Genomic DNA, 18685 nt, shown 5'->3' on the forward strand with positions numbered 1-18685 from the left:
GTATCCTTGTTATCATCTAAACTCAAGCCACCCTTTTGGTTATCAATGACAGAAGATTCCTCCTCATTTCGCATGCGAATATCATAGTTTAATGTCTGGACTTCTTATTTGTACTTCCCCTGAAGGTCAGACTTAGATGAGAAATACATAGAGTCTTCATGGAATCGAACATCCAGTGTAATAAACATTTGCTGAGTTGGAGGGTGATAACATCGGTACCCCTTTTGTTGTGATGCGTAACCAAGAAATACACATCGTAAAGCACGAGGTGTCAACTTGCTACGCTGATGTTGTTGTAGGTGGACGAAAACAATACAGCCAAAAACATGTGGAGGTAAGTTGATACGGCTTCAAAAAGAGTCTCTGATGGAGTTCGAAATTCAAGAGTACTTGAGGGTACTCTATTAATCAAATAAGCTACCGAGGTGAGAGCTTCTCCCCAATAAGACAAAGGCATATGGGCTTCAATTAATGAGGCACGGACAATCTCCAACAAGTGACGGTTCTTCCGTTCAGCTACCCCATTTTGTTGGGGTGTATGGGGACAGGTACGTTGATGAACGATGCCGTGAGTTGCTAAATATTGTTGAAGTTCAGAACTCATGTATTCGCCGCCATTATCACTACGGAGAACCTTGACCTGTGCATTATACTGTGTATGAATCATTTTATGAAACTTTTGGAATAGCAAATTCACTTCACCTTTGGTTTTCATCAAGCACACCCACGTCATCCGAGTGCAATCATCAATGAATGTAACAAACCAACGGGATCCACCCAAGGTAGTAACTTTGGAAGGACCCCAAACATCAGAGTGTATGATCATAAACGGAACTGAACTTTTATTGAAACTAGATGGATAATAGCCACGATGGCTCTTTGCAAGTTCACAAACATCACAACGAAAACTAGATATATCAAGTTTTGAAAACAAACTAGGAAATAATTTCTTTAGGTAACCAAAGGAAGCATGCCCAAGACGACGATGCCATAACCATACGTCAGAGTTCTTTCTCTAGTCCTTAGAGCTATCCACTATCAAAGAGTGACGCAACTTATCTGAACTTGTTGACACCAAATTCAAGTAATATAGCTTCCCTCGCCTAACACCATAACCAATCGTTTGCTTTGTTCGGATATCCTTAAAAACACAAAAGTTAGGCCAAAAAATCACAACACAAAATAGGGCAGCGGTTATTTGTGCAACTGACAATAGATTGTAATCCAAAGACGGCACTATTAGAACAGAATCTAAATTCATGGAATCAGTAAGAGACAAAGATCCTTCCCCGATAACGGGGGCAGGAGTACCATTGGCAGTGGATACAAACTTTTGGGAGGATGGTTTGAAAGGTGAGATTTGTTCAGAATCAAATGTCATATGATCTGTAACACCAGAATCAATTATCCATGTACTATTAGAAACAGATGCAGAAATATTTAAAACCTTACCATCATTACCTGCTGCTGCTATTAGTGCTGAGGCCTTTGTATCAACATTCTTGTCATCATCTGGGTGTGTTTCAACTAGTGCAGTGGTTGAAGTTCTTTTAGGATTCACCTTCCTTGAGTCACGTGTGCGATCCCACCATTCTGGATATCCCACAATTTCATAGCAACGGCTTTTGGTGTGACCTGATGCTCCGCAACGAGTGCACTTGTAGCTAGACTTGTCGGCACCATTGATGCCCTTTGGATGGTTGGACCGGGATCGATCTGGTCGACTTTGATGAGGTCGATTTCGTGCCACCATGGCAGAGGCTTCGGAATTTTTGGGTTCTCCATTCATAGTTGCACGGCGGTATGATTCACGGTGAACCAGAGCATAACATTCTTCTAATTCTGGAATAGGAAACTTCCTCAAAATTTCACCACGGATTTGGTCATATTCACCATCTAATCCGGCAAGAAAGATGTGTACCCTTTGTCGCTGAACGGATTTCCTATAAGATTCAATGTCCTTCTCACTTTCCATAATCACCTTATCACGATGATCCAACTCACCAAAGATTTCAAGTTAAGTCTCCATAATACAACGAAAGTGCTCTACCATTTTGTTTGGCAGAGAAAGCCTTTTGGTGTAAGGAGAAAACTTGTAACTCGTCAGTTCCATCAAAAAAAGCTTTAGACAAAGCTTTCCAAATTTCTCGAGCAGTAGGCAAACGAATGTAGCGTTTCATGATTTCAGGAGACATGGACATCAATAGCCATCTCTTAACCTTCTGATTATCTGCATACCATCGCTCGTACCCATCATCAGATTCATTCGGGGTTGTGGTGTTTCCACGGATATAGGAGAGTTTCTCCCTTTCGGCAATATGCATCTCTATCAATTGAGACCATACATCATAATTTGATTCAGTGAGAGTAATTCCAATGTTGAAATTACCATCGGATTGGACAATCACTTGAGGGGATTTGAATCCAGCTAATTCAAGGGATTTTGATCCAGATGATTCAATCTTCTCGGCCATTATTCGGTAGTGGTGGTGAACGGATTTAATGGTGGTTTCGGTATTCTTTTCGAGTGGCTTCGATACCAACTTGAAAGGAATATTCAAGAGAAGATAATTTCGTATATTGATTGATTGATTACACAGTATACAGAGGTAGTAGTCATTTATACATAAGTGAGGAGCTATTCTAGGTAACTGAATCACAGATTGAATCAGTGATTGATTATCCTACAATCACTCTTATACAATTGATTACCCTACAATTACTCCTATGCAAATTATACAAATCATTGACTTTGTAACAAGAAAGAGAGATGTCAATCACAATGAAACACAATCACTTGCCTCTAATGCCACCAAACTATATCTAGCTTCTAATGCTACCTCTAATGCTCGAAATCAAATGGAGATTCTACAAATACATATTCTACATCATTCCATTACAGTAGAAATATAGCAATAAGTAGAATTTCTAACTTGAAAGTTATACGACCCAAAATGACCAAATTGATGAAATCTAACTAAATCGTTTATTGAGAAAAAAATACATACGACAGTGGTCTTCTCGTGTCCACTGCTAAAGAAACCTTCAAGAGTGTCGTAGCTCCTCAACATAATCCCTCAGTTGTGCATATTTTCTCACACAACAACCAGTCAATTCATATAATACACTATTCCTCACCCTTTTACATTGCCCCAAACTAACATCTAATTCCAAAGATTGGTACATAAAGGGCTTTAGATATTTTAATTTTTATGTCAGGGTGTGCTGCAATGAAATCATATTTCATAGCTAAATACTTTGAAGTTAATCCTCCTCAACCCCCCCTTTGGCTCACAAGAGTGTTCACTCGTATGTCTTCACTTCAAAACTATCTATTTCTCTGTTATATGATGCAAATATCAACCATGGATAATCTGTAACTCCCTTACATTTAGCTCGGCATCTACTAGGTTAATTTTTAGTGAAGTGAATATCATGCCTAGTCATTATAGCATAAATGCTCACAACATCCATGAAATCATCATTATTATTGAACAACATGCTAAACTCGAATTTAGAGATACCTTTATGTTTTTGTATGCTGGAAATATAATTCTCTTCCTAATTGCGTCATTCATCAGCTTTGGGTCCTCATCTATACTATCTCTATAATTTCTTGGATCAAAAGCGTCTAAATAGTAACTATGAACCCCTTTCTCACTCTCCCCAACATTAAAATCAGTTTCAACATGATCCCCATCATCAACATGATCACCAGCTTGTTTATCAACATCAAACCCTTCTTTGTGACTTTCTTGTAGTAGAGAAACATCCCTCCTATAATTTTTCACTTTTTCTCTAGCAACTAGTACTTCCTCATCGTCCTCAGAAGAAGTATCTTCAGGGACAACTTCTTCTTCAGTGCTATACCCACTTGTCTAAGCTACTGAAAAAATTATAAAACAACAAAATCATCTAAGTGAGTAGAAAGATAAGGGCAACCCAAAATTGGCCAAATGCACAGTTTACAAAACTCAGCTACTCCTCTGTTAGGCTTGACCGAATAGCCCTAGTCTTCTCTAGAGGCATTTCAAAACACTATAGAATATCAAAACCAAATAGATGAGATTTAAACCCCAAATGGAACCCGTAACCCCAAATAGAACCCTAAACCCTAAACTATAGAATATCAAAACCTAAACATGAAATTGAAACCCCTTATAGAACTCGTAATCCCAACTTCAAATTCAAAAAACAAAAACCCTAACTCAATTTTTGATTTAAAATCCCTAAATTTATAACTTAGATATAAACCCTACTGAAATAATGAAAGCATAAACCATAACTTAATCTTAACCGGAAATGACAACCGAAATAGAACCTAGAACCGGACAATACTCAGCAATGACGAGCGTCTCTCACAAGGGCACAACTCTATGGTCAACTTTCTCGTCTTCGTGTTTTTGCGAGCTTAGAGTTCTTTTTCCTTGTTTTGATTTTTTTGAATTTTTTTAAAAATTTTCATCATGTTTATTGGCTATAATGGGTTGAGTCCATGCCACATCATATTTAACAACTCATTCTTTATTTTCCTCAAAAAGGCCACATGAAAAATTGTTGTCACATAAGATGATTTTAATGTCTAAATGATTGAAGGACTAACAGAGCCTATTGTTCAAAGTACAAGAGCTTGTCTAGCCTGAAAAAAAAAAATTACAAGATCTCAATTGATCGATTTTGCAAAGTAGAAGGGTCATTTTGGGACTTACCCCTAAATTCCATCGAAGTTCAAATCCCTTGCCTGCCCTTGTACAAAGTTGTACCAAAATACAAAAGCAGTGATGTTACATTGGGATATAGGGTTTGTAATTATACACATTATTCTTGGATTCAATCCCTTCTTGAATCTTTGCTTCTCACAAGCCAGTGGGTACGGCAAAATGGCATTCGATTAGATAACATAAAAGAGTCAAATTACTTCCAAGTCCCGACACCAAAAGTAACCGTCCAGCCAGCAGTAAACAAACTCCAGAAACCCTAGAGTCAAAAAAATTCCGAGAGGAATCATAAGTAAAATTCTACATCAAAGAGAGTGCTGATTATAAGTTAACCTCCTTGGGCATCTTGATTAAAAGCTATTGACTTTGAGCATAGCTGCACAGAGGCGGGTTATAGTAAAAACTATACACTGCCTCACTATTTCTCCTACTACCCATATGCTGCAATCAGAGCAGGAACATACGTATACAGAGTACTCAAATGAATGCCATTGATCCAGACACTTATCACATGGTACAACATTAAATCGACTTGATACCTAAAGAACTGGACCGACTCAACAAGCAATATCTAAGCCGATAATTATTTTAATGTTCTGTACAACGACATTCCCTATGCTGTTACTGATTTGGTATCCTGTCTAATAATGGAGCTAATATTGCTAAAACTATAGACAGCTTTCCTGCTCTTCGTTTTCTACCTCTCTCACAGCATGTACTATATGCTGGATCTTCTTTGACAGACTTTCATTGTGCTCCTCGATTTGTTCAAAAATCATTTCCAGATGCCTTTTATAACTTGCAGCTCTTTTCTTCTCTAAGGCCAGCTGCTGGGTTAGTTCCCGAATCTTATCATGTTCGTTCTGCAAAATGAAGATTCAAAAAGATCAGTTGTGATAAGACAGTAAATATATTTGAAGTCCAAGACTTATGGAGAGAATAAGCACAAATTCAAACTCACAACCAAATGCCATCAATAATATTTCAATAGATGACCATATGTTCTATAATGGTCTAGAAAGAAAGCTTAACAATGACAAAGCATGGTGGACAAGTCCAATAAGCTGGGAAGACCGGCAAAGACCCAAACAAAGCATTACAAAGTCACTTAAAAGTAGAAAAGGAAAAATGAAGACATTAAAGTTAGTTAAGAGCCGAAGTATCAACCCAATGCCCAAGGAAGGAGAACAACAATAACATTTACACCTTGTGTGTTTGTAAAAGAATCTATACTGATATTAAAGTTCTACACACTCAAAAGTTTGCCACAAAACTTGGTCAATCTTCAATATCATGCTCAAGTTACACTTTCGCAGCCCTTAATGAATTATGGATATCATGTAAGATATCATGCGATCATTGGTTGCAGTGGATGCAACTTAGAGGTTACAAGTTCAATTCTTGGAAACAACCCCTCCATATATTACGTGGGATAAGATCTGCGTACATCCCGTCTGTCCCCAACCCCACCCACTGTGGGAGCTTGTGCACGAGAGTTGTTTACCTTCACCTTTTTATAAAGCCAGATGTTGCAACAATATGAGAACAGTATGTGTATCACATATCAAGGGCAATTATAGTCATAATATCATACATCTTGCACACGAGAAAACAGGCCCTGAAGAGCAGTAACATGGATATGAGCACTAAAGTGAATAATGGTTTTGTAATTAAATACACTAAATATTTGGACTCCAAAGGTTCTCGTACTTGATTACACTCCATCCGGTTTAAATCCTATACAAAAGTCACACAGCTTCTATTTTTCATAAAATACAATGGCAAAAGTTTGAGAACGCAAAAACATTGATTTACAATTGACAGACCATTTCACATTCATTGTTATTTAAACTATTATAATGCAGCAATACCATATAACTCATTCAAATAAAACTCAATTTTCAGTTTCGAAAATCACAAATCAAACATTAGAGATTCATTCTAACAATTGCTCACAACCATAATGCACATATATTCTGTACGGAAAATATTTTCAGAGAGTTTCCAGAAGTAAAGTATAGGAGAAGAAAGACATCTACGTATTTGATTCCCATTAACGAGAGTTTATGATTCCCATGGATTTGGTCTACACTCCCACAAAAGATTATCCAAACTTAATATATGCGGGATTTCACAGTATATGTCTTTGAAGATAAATCAATATATCAAATACAAAAAATATATATTCCACCTTCACAACCTATATAGTTCACCACTTGTATCGATTCACAATTACCTTTCCCTACAAATCATGAAAGACAAACACCATACTACGTCAGAGGTAAGGTAAACAACTCTTGTGCACATACATTGAGGATCTTACATAATATTTTATAATTCAAAACCTAGTTATAGAATTTGGGCATAGTAATTAGGTGTATTCAAAACCTAGATATAGAATTTAGGCATAGGAATTACAGTAGTAACAGTTCCAATCTATAGACATAGCAATTGTACTACCAATATAGGCCACAAAATCGACAAATGCTATGTTTAGATTTTTTTTCAATAGAAATTAAGCATCATTGTCAGTAAAATTCATTCTTCTATTTATGTCAGCACATATATGTACGCACCTAAAGACATCTGTTAATAGATACAAGAAGCAAGCAGGCATGCATGCATGCAATCACAGATTTGAACAGCACAGGGAACGCTATCTTTGCAAAAAAATTGTCTGTCTTGTCTATTTATTGGAATGCACACTGCCTAGAAAACTCTTGAAGCAAGGTCAGTTTTGAGCAATCACTGTACCAATCCCTCAGATAGTTTACTTTTCTGACTCATTTATTAAGTCAATACTCATGAAGAAATCCAAAGTTCATGAAGAAAATCAATGAACCCATTACTTAGCAAGACAATAATGAGTTTTTCCACCTCCCCTACTTCCTTCCCAAACTACTAATACCAAATTGTCACCAGACAAAAACTATCCAGAAATAAAGTAAATAAAATAAAAAGATTTGACATTACATCTAGTTAGTTAGACAAAAAAGAATCATAAGACTTTGAAAATTTTCCATATTAAACATTATTTCAACAACTTTATATGTCAATTAAGAAAGACTAATTCTAACAGCTGACTTCCTAAACCTCATGTTCACTTTGTTCAGGACTTTACTAAATATCATTGACCCAGCTAATGGCCCCTTTATAGTTCTACAATCATCTATATATCTTTAACAATTTCCTTTCATACTCTACTATGTTGCTTTAATTCGCACCCAAAAAATAATTCTCACAACTTCTAATGAAAAACACAATGAACGGAACACGATATTTTTTTCATTTAACCACTAAGGATCCAGATGATTCTACTTCGAGTTGAGCACACTACTAGTCTAGAGGAAACAATCACTTAAGTCACAGGTCACCAACATATTTTTAAATTTCCAGGACTCGATGTAAATTCACTGGGTTGCACCCCTTTGGTGCTTTACTAGCCATTAGGAGAAAAAATAATAAAGATAGTATTATATATATATTAAAAGTGGCATTAGGGGGGTAGCCTCCAAAGTAAAAATATAAGGATTTTAATAAGAAATTATGTTTAAAACACCAAGAAATACATTTTCATTTGCATCATAAGAGCTATTAAACCAACGGGTACTGATAAGAATTTCATTCCCTCCACCCCAGCCAGCCTCCCCCAAAAACATGGAATCTTCAACATTGAGGTTTGATTTATTCTTGTCAATAGCCTTAAAAAAAATTACAAAAGCTCTACCTCCCATTCCACTGCATCCCTAATAAAGAAGACTTTACAGGTATTTCATCATCTCACAAATGAAACTTTCTGGGCTCCTTTACATCTTTAATTCTAGCTAACACGTATGACGTAGAAGATTTCCCACAGCACATATCACTCCAAAAGTCAATTCTATTTCTCCTTCCACCACAGGTGCTCCAAAATTTTCCCAACCATATCAAATCTTACAGCATAACCCCACACCACATGGCTCCATATTCTTTTTGCTGATCACTGTCATATTCAAACCCATATTTAATTCCGCACCCCTCCACCACAAGGTCTCATATTATTGTCTCTTTTGAGCTGCCACTATAATGGCTAGTGACAAGCAGCTATTCAGTCAAGGTGCAGATTCGCAACCCAAAATGCTAGCCAAGAACTCTGCATCTACGCCCTCCCTGACTTAAGCTCAAATTCTTTAGAGCTCAAATTCTTTAGAGCCCCTAGTGGCTTCAAAGCAAAGGAAAAGGCACACAAGTTAAGGATTTATTCAATTTTTGCCTCACAAAGGATTTCAGTATCAACCGCGTAGAGAAGATGTGTGATTCCAAATCCCAGTTGTACCTACCTATATCAAAGCCATGAAGTAGACTTTTTTCCTACACTTACAAAATCATCATACCATGCACCTCCATTGAGCATTTATAAACCAAAATGCAATTCTGCAATCAAAAAGAACATATAAAGCTCTAAGTTGGTTGTTCCAGATATGTGAGGGTATGTGTTATTCATTATTGACAAGCCAAGTAATGCTTTACTAGGAAAAAAATATATTTGATAGCATTAAATTTGAAACAGCGGCAAAGAAATGTGTTCTAAGAAGATTTAATTAAAAGAACTAAATTTGAAAGAGCACCACGGGTCCTATGAGTAATATGGGCTTTAGCATGGGTCAGCAATCTCCTTGATGCCATATCCATAGACAAATATGAATAAGAACTTCACTATGATGATCATTTTTTGTTAGATAACACTAAACATATATGAGGTAAAAAAAATTTTAAACAACTTCGTGCACAAGGCTCCGCAGTGGGCAGAGTCGGGGACAGGCAAGATGTACGCAAACCTTATTGCTACATAATATGTGGAGAAACTGTTTCCAAGACTTGAACTTGTGACCTCTAAGTTACACCCCTGCAACTCTACCACTAGGCCATATGTTCGCTTGTAAAAGGTAAAGAACTACCGGCAATCAACCCTAAGATTAAAGAACTTCTTTATCTCCACTTAATTTATATATAACCAAAAAAAGAGATATGGATAGAAGTAATAGAAAAGGGCATGGAATTTATCAAATTAATGGAGCATTTAGCTTTTAGATAAGAAGGAAACGGGAATCCACATAATGCACTCCAACTAATTACTCTTATGGATTACTTGACTGACCACAAATTGTTTGAGTTAAAAGCTTTGATAAAGATGATGATCAATACCAATAAATGTGCATTAAGAGTGTGGATTGAAACAACCAAACATCTTCTTCGTTGCTCTTTGGCCAGTCATCTTAGAGTGTGTTTGGATTGAGGGATTTTGGGGGAAGGGAGGGGAGGGAGGGGAGGGGAGGGAAGGGAGGGGGAGGGGAAGGGGAAGGGGAAGGGGGAATATTATTCCCTCTCCCATGTTTGGATAAATAAAAAAAAGAGGAAGGAAAGAAAATTTGTTTAATTTACTAATTTATCATTATTTTTATGTTAAAATATTATGTACAAGGGTAAAAATAAATATTTACCTTATAAATGACTTAATTAGTAATCCCTTCCCTCCAGATGACTCCATTTTGGAGAGGAAGAATTTTGACAAAAAATTTAATGAAATCTTCCCTCCAAATCCCTCATCTTAATTTTTTATAAGCTATCCAAACAAGAGAATTGGAAGGAACCTCTCTTTCCCTTCCCATCCTTTCCCTCCCCTCCCCTCCAAATCCCTCAATCCAAACACACTCTTAGCGAGATTGCCCATGAGACCATAGGAATCAAATGGGTGGTTGAAAATTTGTTAAGGATGAACTTAAGGGCTGGTGTAATTTGGAAACCAAGAATACTATTCATCCCCACTATTCCTCCAGACGAGCTTCCGGATTTTTTGGAAAGAGAGAAACTTGAGGGCCTTCTAAAAGAAGGAACGCAGCTTCAATATGGTGAAAGATAGATGTTTCGATACTATCTTATGATTTAACAAGATAACTCCCTAAAATTACTAAACAAATACGAATGACAGATACGCAAAGAACCAAAACCACTGTCTCTCCAGACTAGTCTAGACACCCAGCACCATGCAATTAAAAGTTGTCAAGGTCATAAACATGCCTACACACTCAATTAGTATATTTTGGAAGCATTTGCTGCCATCCTTCCATGAAAAGATGTATCACTTGTCCAGCGAAGTTCCTAAAATTAATCAAAATAAGAACAATTTTAAAAAAAGCAACCCTCTACAAGAGAAGCATGAAAGAGAACATGAGTCTCTATGGGCAGTTTCAAGTTCCAGAAGACACCAGCAAAGTGCCAAACTCCATGGTTAAATCAACAAATTCAATGTCCACTTTTTCTTTCCCACCCTTCTTTTCTTTGACCTGAAGTGGGAGCAATTTCTGAGGTCTTCTCTGAGCAATGTTTTTTAATCTATTGATTGAAAACTAGAAACTAGCTTCCGAGAAGAGGTAGTTGTCCTCAGTCAAATCATGTTCCATTACAAACAATTCATCAAATAAATTCATTCCAAGAAATTAGGCGGACATGAACCGCTTTATGACACAACTGATGGCACATTCTTTGTCAAACTTAAGAATTCAGTTCAAGTAACAATAGTTGTAAATGAAGGATATCAAACATCACCATATCTGCATACTAAAACTACGCTTCTTTCAATTTCTTTAAAAAGGGCCAAATGGTACCAACACGGTGCAACCAATTACAATCATTCACAAGAAATGAGATCTATTACGTCAAGAAGAATCGTCTTCATCTATGTAGCAACATCCTCTACACCAAACAAACATCATTCTCCATATTTTAAAGTGAGTTGCTTTCAGCACCTTTAAACAGGTCACAAAATACTTGACTAGGTAGTGATACCAAATAGTTTTTCATTACGATCCATGTAGCTACTAGCCAACCTCAGATATTCAGGATTAAGGGCCTTCTTGCTGTCATCGAGCTAGTTGCCAGTGACATCAGTCATCAATTATCAATTTTGTCATGAGATACAATATCTCATACCAAAACCTGTTTACAAAGTACCTGGCCAATTTTGTTTCATTTGAATCATTTTTCCCCTTAACAAATATACATGGTTGACTAGAATTCAAAGGCAAAATCTTTCTTTTCTTTTTAGGCCCCTATGAATTCTCCGTCCAATCCGAACCTCCAAAAAACCAAAAATAGCATAAAATCTTTCAGAGTTTCATACTATCTACTAGGTTCATCTGCTACCAGCACTGATTTCCTACGGTCCTACCAACTTTCTTTTTTGTAATTTTGCTAATTCTACAATATACACAATGTCCTTGCATCTCCAAGGTTTAAGAACATAGAAAGACAAAGTTTATTTGACAGTTATCACTGAGTTTATGTAAATTAACCTATTGATGATCAAAATCTACAATTGAGGAAAGCATCTTTCCTGAAGTATAATTCACCATAGATATCGATACAATTACATGATCACGGTTCAAAATCAAGAAATTCCATTTTTAGAGTATGACCTAAGAGCATGTGCTAGGTAGCTCGGGTAATTATGCCATTGTAGAGGATCTGCAGCACTGAAAGGGAAAGCTCTACTTCTCATCCCTCTAGCTACAATCCAGTCTATCTTGAAGAAAAGAAATGATCGGGATTTCAATGGCAATGAATCGTTGGTAGATACTATCTTTGATAACTGGCTTTGTTTGTTTCAATTTTGGTTTTCCAAAGTCAAATATATGTAACAGTGGTGGCTTCAAAGAGACTATTGATGTCTCTCAACTGTAATGCCCCTTTCTGGGCTGCACATCCTTGGTGCTTGTTCAATAAACTTCTTTTACACTCCAAAAAAAGAAAAGGACAGAAACAAGGTGGCACAAGACCGTCTCAGCCTGCCCTTGCAAGGGGCAAGAGAAGATTCTTGACTGTTGCAACCTGGATATGAGGATATAGTCATATGCAGTCTAAGGAGGTAACAAAGTAGTCCCTCAATTGAGTAAAGGAAGTTTTTATTAGTCAAACATACAACAACTAGAACACAACAGAGCAGCCTCACAACTACGCATGCATACACGCACAAGTGACAATGTATTTCATTCTTTAAAGAACAGAGAATAAATTAAAATCGAGCAAAGAAAGGACGAAACTAATTTCAATTTTCGAAACCATATTGAATGCCTAATCTAATGTTTTACAGATATGAGTCGCATAATTTTCAAAATTACAAACATAGTAAACTAATAAACTCAACTGGATGGGGAGAGACAAGAAGGGAAGTAGTTAGAAATCTCCCACTTCTACAAACTTTTACACTCATAGAAGGGACTACTTGAGATTTCGACATAAAAACTTGTTGATAGACCAATATATCTCTAGCAAATTCCCATAATTTATTAGAAGAAACATACAATAATTTGCAACCTGGACACATTTGTTATGGTCAAAGTACAAGTCAAAGACAGGTGGTCATGTACTTTGTCATCCAGATGCAAAAACCAAATACATGATGAAATTTGAAAATATAAGATAAAATAAAAAGACTAACAGTAGCACAGAAAATGGTGAATGAATTGATCACAGCATGTCATATAATTTCAAGATGAAATATTTAGGGCAACAAACCGTTGAGTATGACTATGCACTGGTTACATAGAGCATATCCACAATAGTTTCCAAAAAACACATAACCTTGAGACAAATATTCTACCTGGCAATTATGCTATCACTACAATTATCTATACCATTAGATAAAATCCACAGAAAGTAAAAGCATATCCCAGTCTTTTCCCAATCAAGACAAAAGAGGTTTAGCTACCAATTAACTTGGTATGGTCAACCATCCAATGAAATATCACATGATTGCTTCTTGGAAGCTTAAAGTATAAAAAACCTTAAATAAACTGGGGTAAGTACTCACCGGATACTGGCTATAAATGCAATCCCTTCGACCTTTACCAGGTGTCAAGGGATGAGTATGCTCCATCACAAACTTTGTCACAACCCATTTACCAGAACTCACTTTTCTGACCAAAATCATTGCCCTGCAACCCACTCTGGTTTCAGCCCTCTGTCTTAAAATTTTTTCACGCTTGTCAGGCATTCTGTATCCCTCTCTGTTACACACAAGTGCCCGACCGATTGCAGTTCCATCACGCCTTGATCGAGATAGTTTGCTAACACGGATGACAAATCCCACTCGAGTGGCATATGCATTATAAAATGCATGAGCCGCTGCTTCAGATTCAAACTCTTGTCCCACATAGGGCTCATCGGCTTGAGGTCCTGATACGGCTGGAATTGCATCCGGGATACTGTCTTCAGAACAATCTTGCTCAATCTTCTCCTCATGATTCTGATGCAAGGGAACTTCAATTGTATTTTCAACCAATTCAATTCCATCGTCTCCCCTATTCTCCTCCAATGCAATGCAATTAGTCACCATTTCACCATTAAAATCTCCGTCAACCCGGAACTCCACTGCAGTTTAAAATAAACTGATTTAATGAATTTCCACGGCAAAGCTATATACCAGTATACCAAACCAAAACACATAAAAATCAAAACATGTTAGCGTACCCGCTTGCTCTTTCTAATTTCCAACACACCTTAGGAGAAAAGCAGCGGGGAAACCAGGGGCAGTGTTATTTAATCTCATTTCTCACACTCTCACCAAGCACACAAGAACCCAACTACCGGGTACTCCAGAAAGTCCATCGAACCTATTGCTTGGCAGCAGTATCGTATCCAAGAATAAATATACATACAAATTGAAGGATCTAATCAAACAAAAAATATTCAAAATTTTTCCTTCCCTCTCCTGCATTCTCTCTGCAACCAAACAGAGATTCAATTCATAATTTACTTTAAAATCATCAAGTTCTGCCCCAATTTGGATCGAGGATGTATTCACAAACCTAAAAAAGTTTTAGGTAAACTCTGTGACTCAGAGAAAGAATTGTATATATGAAATTAAGATTCGACAAAAGAAAAACTTACTTGAAATTTATTCTGTACTAGTTGTTCATACGATCTTGGGGGAGATCATCGAATCAGGACTTGCTCGAAGAGAGAGCGGATTTCGAGTGCGAGTTCAGGCTGAAAAAGATGAGGACGCGAGTGTCTGCGACGTGGCAAGACTCTATTGGGTCAGTGAGTAATAGAAGTCAATACTTTCGTTCAGATCGTATACTCTCTGTTGACGCGTGGTAAATGGAGTGCGCTTCAACACGTAAGATCGGCACTTGCCTGGTATGTTATCGGGTCTAGTACTACTAATCAACGGGTAAAGTTTGGGATGACACTATAAAGCAACCATAAAGAATAAATGCAATAGGGTATATTTGTTGGGCCAACAAATATTTCATCTTTATTATATAAAAAATCAAGTCAATATAGTCACATCAATAAAACATATCTTTCAATACAGTCACATCAACAAAACACAAATTTTTATACATTATCTACATTATCTCTTTCCCACACAACATGGAGGCCAACAACAAAATTATTCCAAAACACATAATCTCAATACAACTACATCAGCAAAACACATCTCTAGACACAACCACATCAACAAAACACGTATTTCAATACAGTCACATCAACAAAACATAAAATTCAATACATTTTGTTGGCCCAGCAAAATTTTACCATTATAGCTGCTCTAAGGTAGGTTTTTGATGGGGACAACAAAATGTATTAGATGACGTATTTTACTTATGTGGATGGACCAACAAAATATATTGATATAATAATGTAAATTCGTTGGCTTTATTTTTGGAGTAATAGAAGTGGGGTACAACATTGATTTTGGTGTAGATGTGAATGTGTTTTATTATGGGACTCACTTGGAGAGCAAACATGGGAGCCAACCAACCTCCATGTCTCCTTGGTTGACCCAAGAAAATAGGGCCAACAAATTGATATTGTTGTGTGCATCATTTCACCCGTAACCCATTAGATTTTCCAAAAAGTAAACCCATGGGCCAACAAAATTGCATTGCTGCAATTGCTTTGATAGTTTTTTTGCGGAAAACTAGAGCATCCACAATGGGCTCTTGAAAACAAAAATCTGAAGAACCAGATATACCATTATGCAGTGCTACTTCACTACAATGGAATAAAAATGACACTTGTGTTTAACTTGAAACTGAGATATCCGGCGCCATTGTGGATATTATTTGGACCCACAATACCAATAATGAGACACATGTTTAACGAATTCTAAATCATTTTTTATCTTCCTAAATACGCGCGTTTCCATCCATATTCCTCTTTCAATCTTTAACTTTTTTGGGTTTCTTCCGTCGCCATTCTCACTTTCCAAGTTCGTTCCATATCCCGCGGTTGTGCCCCCCATCATTTAAACCAGAGCAAGAAAAACCTCATCATCACTTCGTCAAGGTATGGGCACAATAATTTTGTCTAATTTCCTTCATATGCTTATCACTTAATTAGATCTTAAACTACGTGTGATTTGTCTCGATGTTGGTTGCTCGTATTGATTTAGGCATGTGTGTAGGTTCTATTTCGTCGATTTCAGTCTAGATTTAGGTCAAAAGTTGTTGATGTATGAAGTTGTCTGCTTCAAATTTTCTGTTTACTTTACTTATTTATGATTCCCATCATTTCCACAATGATAAATTTGGAACTTTTAGTGTTTATGGGTGTCGTGTTTATGCAATGATTGAACTCTATAGTGTAATGTGTTTCTTTTGCAAAACAAAATTATATATGCTTTGTGTTATTCAAATATGAATTTCTTCTGTTTATATTTATATATTTGTCGACATTTATTCATTGTTGTCAGTTTTGTGGGAACCGGACTGTGCTGGCCGATCGGACCGGAAAACCAGTGAATCGGCCACCAAGCCAACACTATCTTGCAAGAATACCTGTTATGCAATAGACCCGAGAAAAGCCGTTTGAATCCGGCGGAATTCCGTTGACCGCAAACCCGGTCGATTTTGATTGAACCATTGCATTTTATTGAAAAAAGGAAATCAATTAAATAATTAATAAAAATGAATTATTCAAGTATTAACTATTAACATTAAACACAGTAATACAACACTAACATGTCTAATTGTAACATTAACATCATTACATCAATAAAAGACAAATTCTAATTCTAAGAATCTTAAGTAGTAAGTTCTAACGGGTTGACTAAAACTAAAACTAAAAGTCTAAAACAGTAAAATACTAAAATCTAAGAATAAACAAAAATCCCTAAAAGGTAAAAAATCAAAATCCCTAGGTGGAGGCTGGATTCGCTTGATTGAAAGTGAAACGGCGAAGTGAGACTAAACACCAAAGTCGCGGACGAAATTGCTTCCACCAGTCCACTGTCGTCGTCTTCTCTACTATCCACTTCACAATCCCTACTTTGGTGCTTCCCCTTCCATTGTCTATCATCGTCTCCAGAGTTCAATCTCCACTTCGCGCGACTTCCTCTGCCACTTCTCTTTTCATTGCCCGTAAGTTCACTTCTGTAACTTTGTATTTGCTTAAATTAGTCAATTGTTGTGTTGGTAGTTGTTAATAATGCAGTTTTGTTTCTGTTATTTGTTTTGTTCAAGCAGTAACCTATAAGAATGTTCAAGTCTTGAAGAGTTGAAGTGGTCGATCTGCTCCAGCCTCCAACTCTGTCAACAATAGGTAACTTCTTAATTCCTAAATGGATTCCTCTGCTACACCCTCAACCAATGAATCCATTCCATCAACAAATGCTTCTGTTAGTAATACATCTAGTGCTAGTAGAGGGAAAATTGATCCAGTATGGGGGCAATGTAAAAAAATTGTTGAAGTAGGGGGTAAAAAGTTGATGTGCTTGATTGCAATAATTTCTATGGGGGTGGTGGTATTAGTAGATCTAAGAAACATTTGGCGGGGATAAAAGAGAAGTTGAGGTTTGTAGGAAAGTACCAACTGATGTACGCTTTCAAATTTAGTAGTATATTGATGGTTTTGCATCAACAAAAAATAAGGGTGCAAGAAATATATGAAGAGAATAATCCATATGGGCAGGAAGAACACATGTGTTTAGATGATGATGTCCAAGAAATTGATCATCCTCACATACTTCCATCTACTTCTACGAGCAAGGGTAAAAGAAATGGATTAATAGCACATTTGGTCATTGAAAGATATCTCATTTTTCAATTTGCACATTAAAAGATTTTTTGTGTCAATCTGGTACATCAAAGTTTCAATTTGTGTCAAATTACACTCGGTCAAAATTGCCTAGTTTAGGGCAGTCAACGTGTTCATGTGGCATGTTTACCGTTAACTAGGGATTACACCATGGAAAATGATTTTTCACGTGTAAATATTGCATTTTTCTAAAATAAAATAAAATAAACATGTGGTGAAAAATCTAATTCAATCATTTATGGTCTGCTCTGATGAGGGATTTCGATCTCTAGAAACTCAATGTTGCCAATGTCGAGACTTGTGACAGTTCACCTCCGAAGCCGAAGCCCAACAGGTGGAGCCGAAAGCTCGTCCGAGCACAAATCTCAATCGTACCGTGAGGGAATCTATGGCTTGTGTTTCAGATGCCAGTGAGGAGCTAAACTACTTGCTTGAAATTTGTTGAGTCTGCTTGAACAAAAGTGGTTGTGTATGGATTGGTTTCATCAGATCTGGATATTGGTATTGGAGGCAATGATGGTGTGTGGATTTGTATTTGTTGACCAACACCACTACTGCCATTGCTGTTTGGAGAGGTTACTGGAAATGGGTTTCTGTTAATTTTTTGAATTATATCGCGTTTGGATCAACCCATAAACTTTATGTTCGTGATTAAGGATTTGGTGGTGGTGGTGGTGGTGGTGGCGGCGGTGGTGACCGTGGCTTAAGAGAAAGAGTCTGGCGTCGAGTCCTGGGAAGGAATTCTTGGCCCACAGATTTATGTTGTTGACACTTTTGTTTTCTTTCTTTTTTTATTAAATGTAGTTTTAGTTTAGTGTTTTAACTTAATCTGGTTTAAAATTTTAATTGTATTAATTTATTTATTTTTTTACTTAACTACACAG

At 36.8% G+C, this 18685-nt stretch overlaps 1 protein-coding gene across 5 annotated transcripts; it reads right to left on the minus strand.

The window, feature by feature from the left end:
- Window positions 1-4958: 4958 nt before the first annotated feature.
- Window positions 4959-14800, minus strand: LOC120006392 (protein FAR1-RELATED SEQUENCE 5-like). Of its 5 annotated transcripts, none has more exons than XM_038856417.1 (4): window positions 14646-14749; window positions 14255-14368; window positions 13567-14126; window positions 4959-5581 (listed from the first exon to the last, which is right to left on the minus strand). In XM_038856417.1, the coding sequence occupies exons 3-4, from the start codon at window positions 14089-14091 to the stop codon at window positions 5387-5389; spliced, it is 720 nt and encodes a 239-aa protein (XP_038712345.1). In that variant the 5' UTR covers window positions 14092-14126; window positions 14255-14368; window positions 14646-14749; the 3' UTR covers window positions 4959-5386. The 5 variants fall into 5 exon arrangements, with proteins under 5 accessions (XP_038712345.1, XP_038712344.1, XP_038712343.1 ...); XM_038856416.1 differs by having other exon boundaries at window positions 14226-14368; window positions 14646-14748; XM_038856415.1 differs by lacking the exon at window positions 14255-14368 and having other exon boundaries at window positions 14646-14799.
- Window positions 14801-18685: the final 3885 nt, after the last annotated feature.

This window comes from Tripterygium wilfordii, chromosome 9, assembly GCF_013401445.1.
Source record: "Tripterygium wilfordii isolate XIE 37 chromosome 9, ASM1340144v1, whole genome shotgun sequence".
In the NCBI taxonomy this organism is placed as follows: Eukaryota; Viridiplantae; Streptophyta; class Magnoliopsida; order Celastrales; family Celastraceae; genus Tripterygium; species Tripterygium wilfordii.

Coding starts and splice junctions, on each gene's coding strand:
- LOC120006392 (XM_038856415.1), bottom strand. Junction 5,582..13,566: donor GCATTTATAGCCAGTATCCG/GTGAGTACTTAC, acceptor TTCATTTTGCAG/AACGAACATGATAAGATTCG.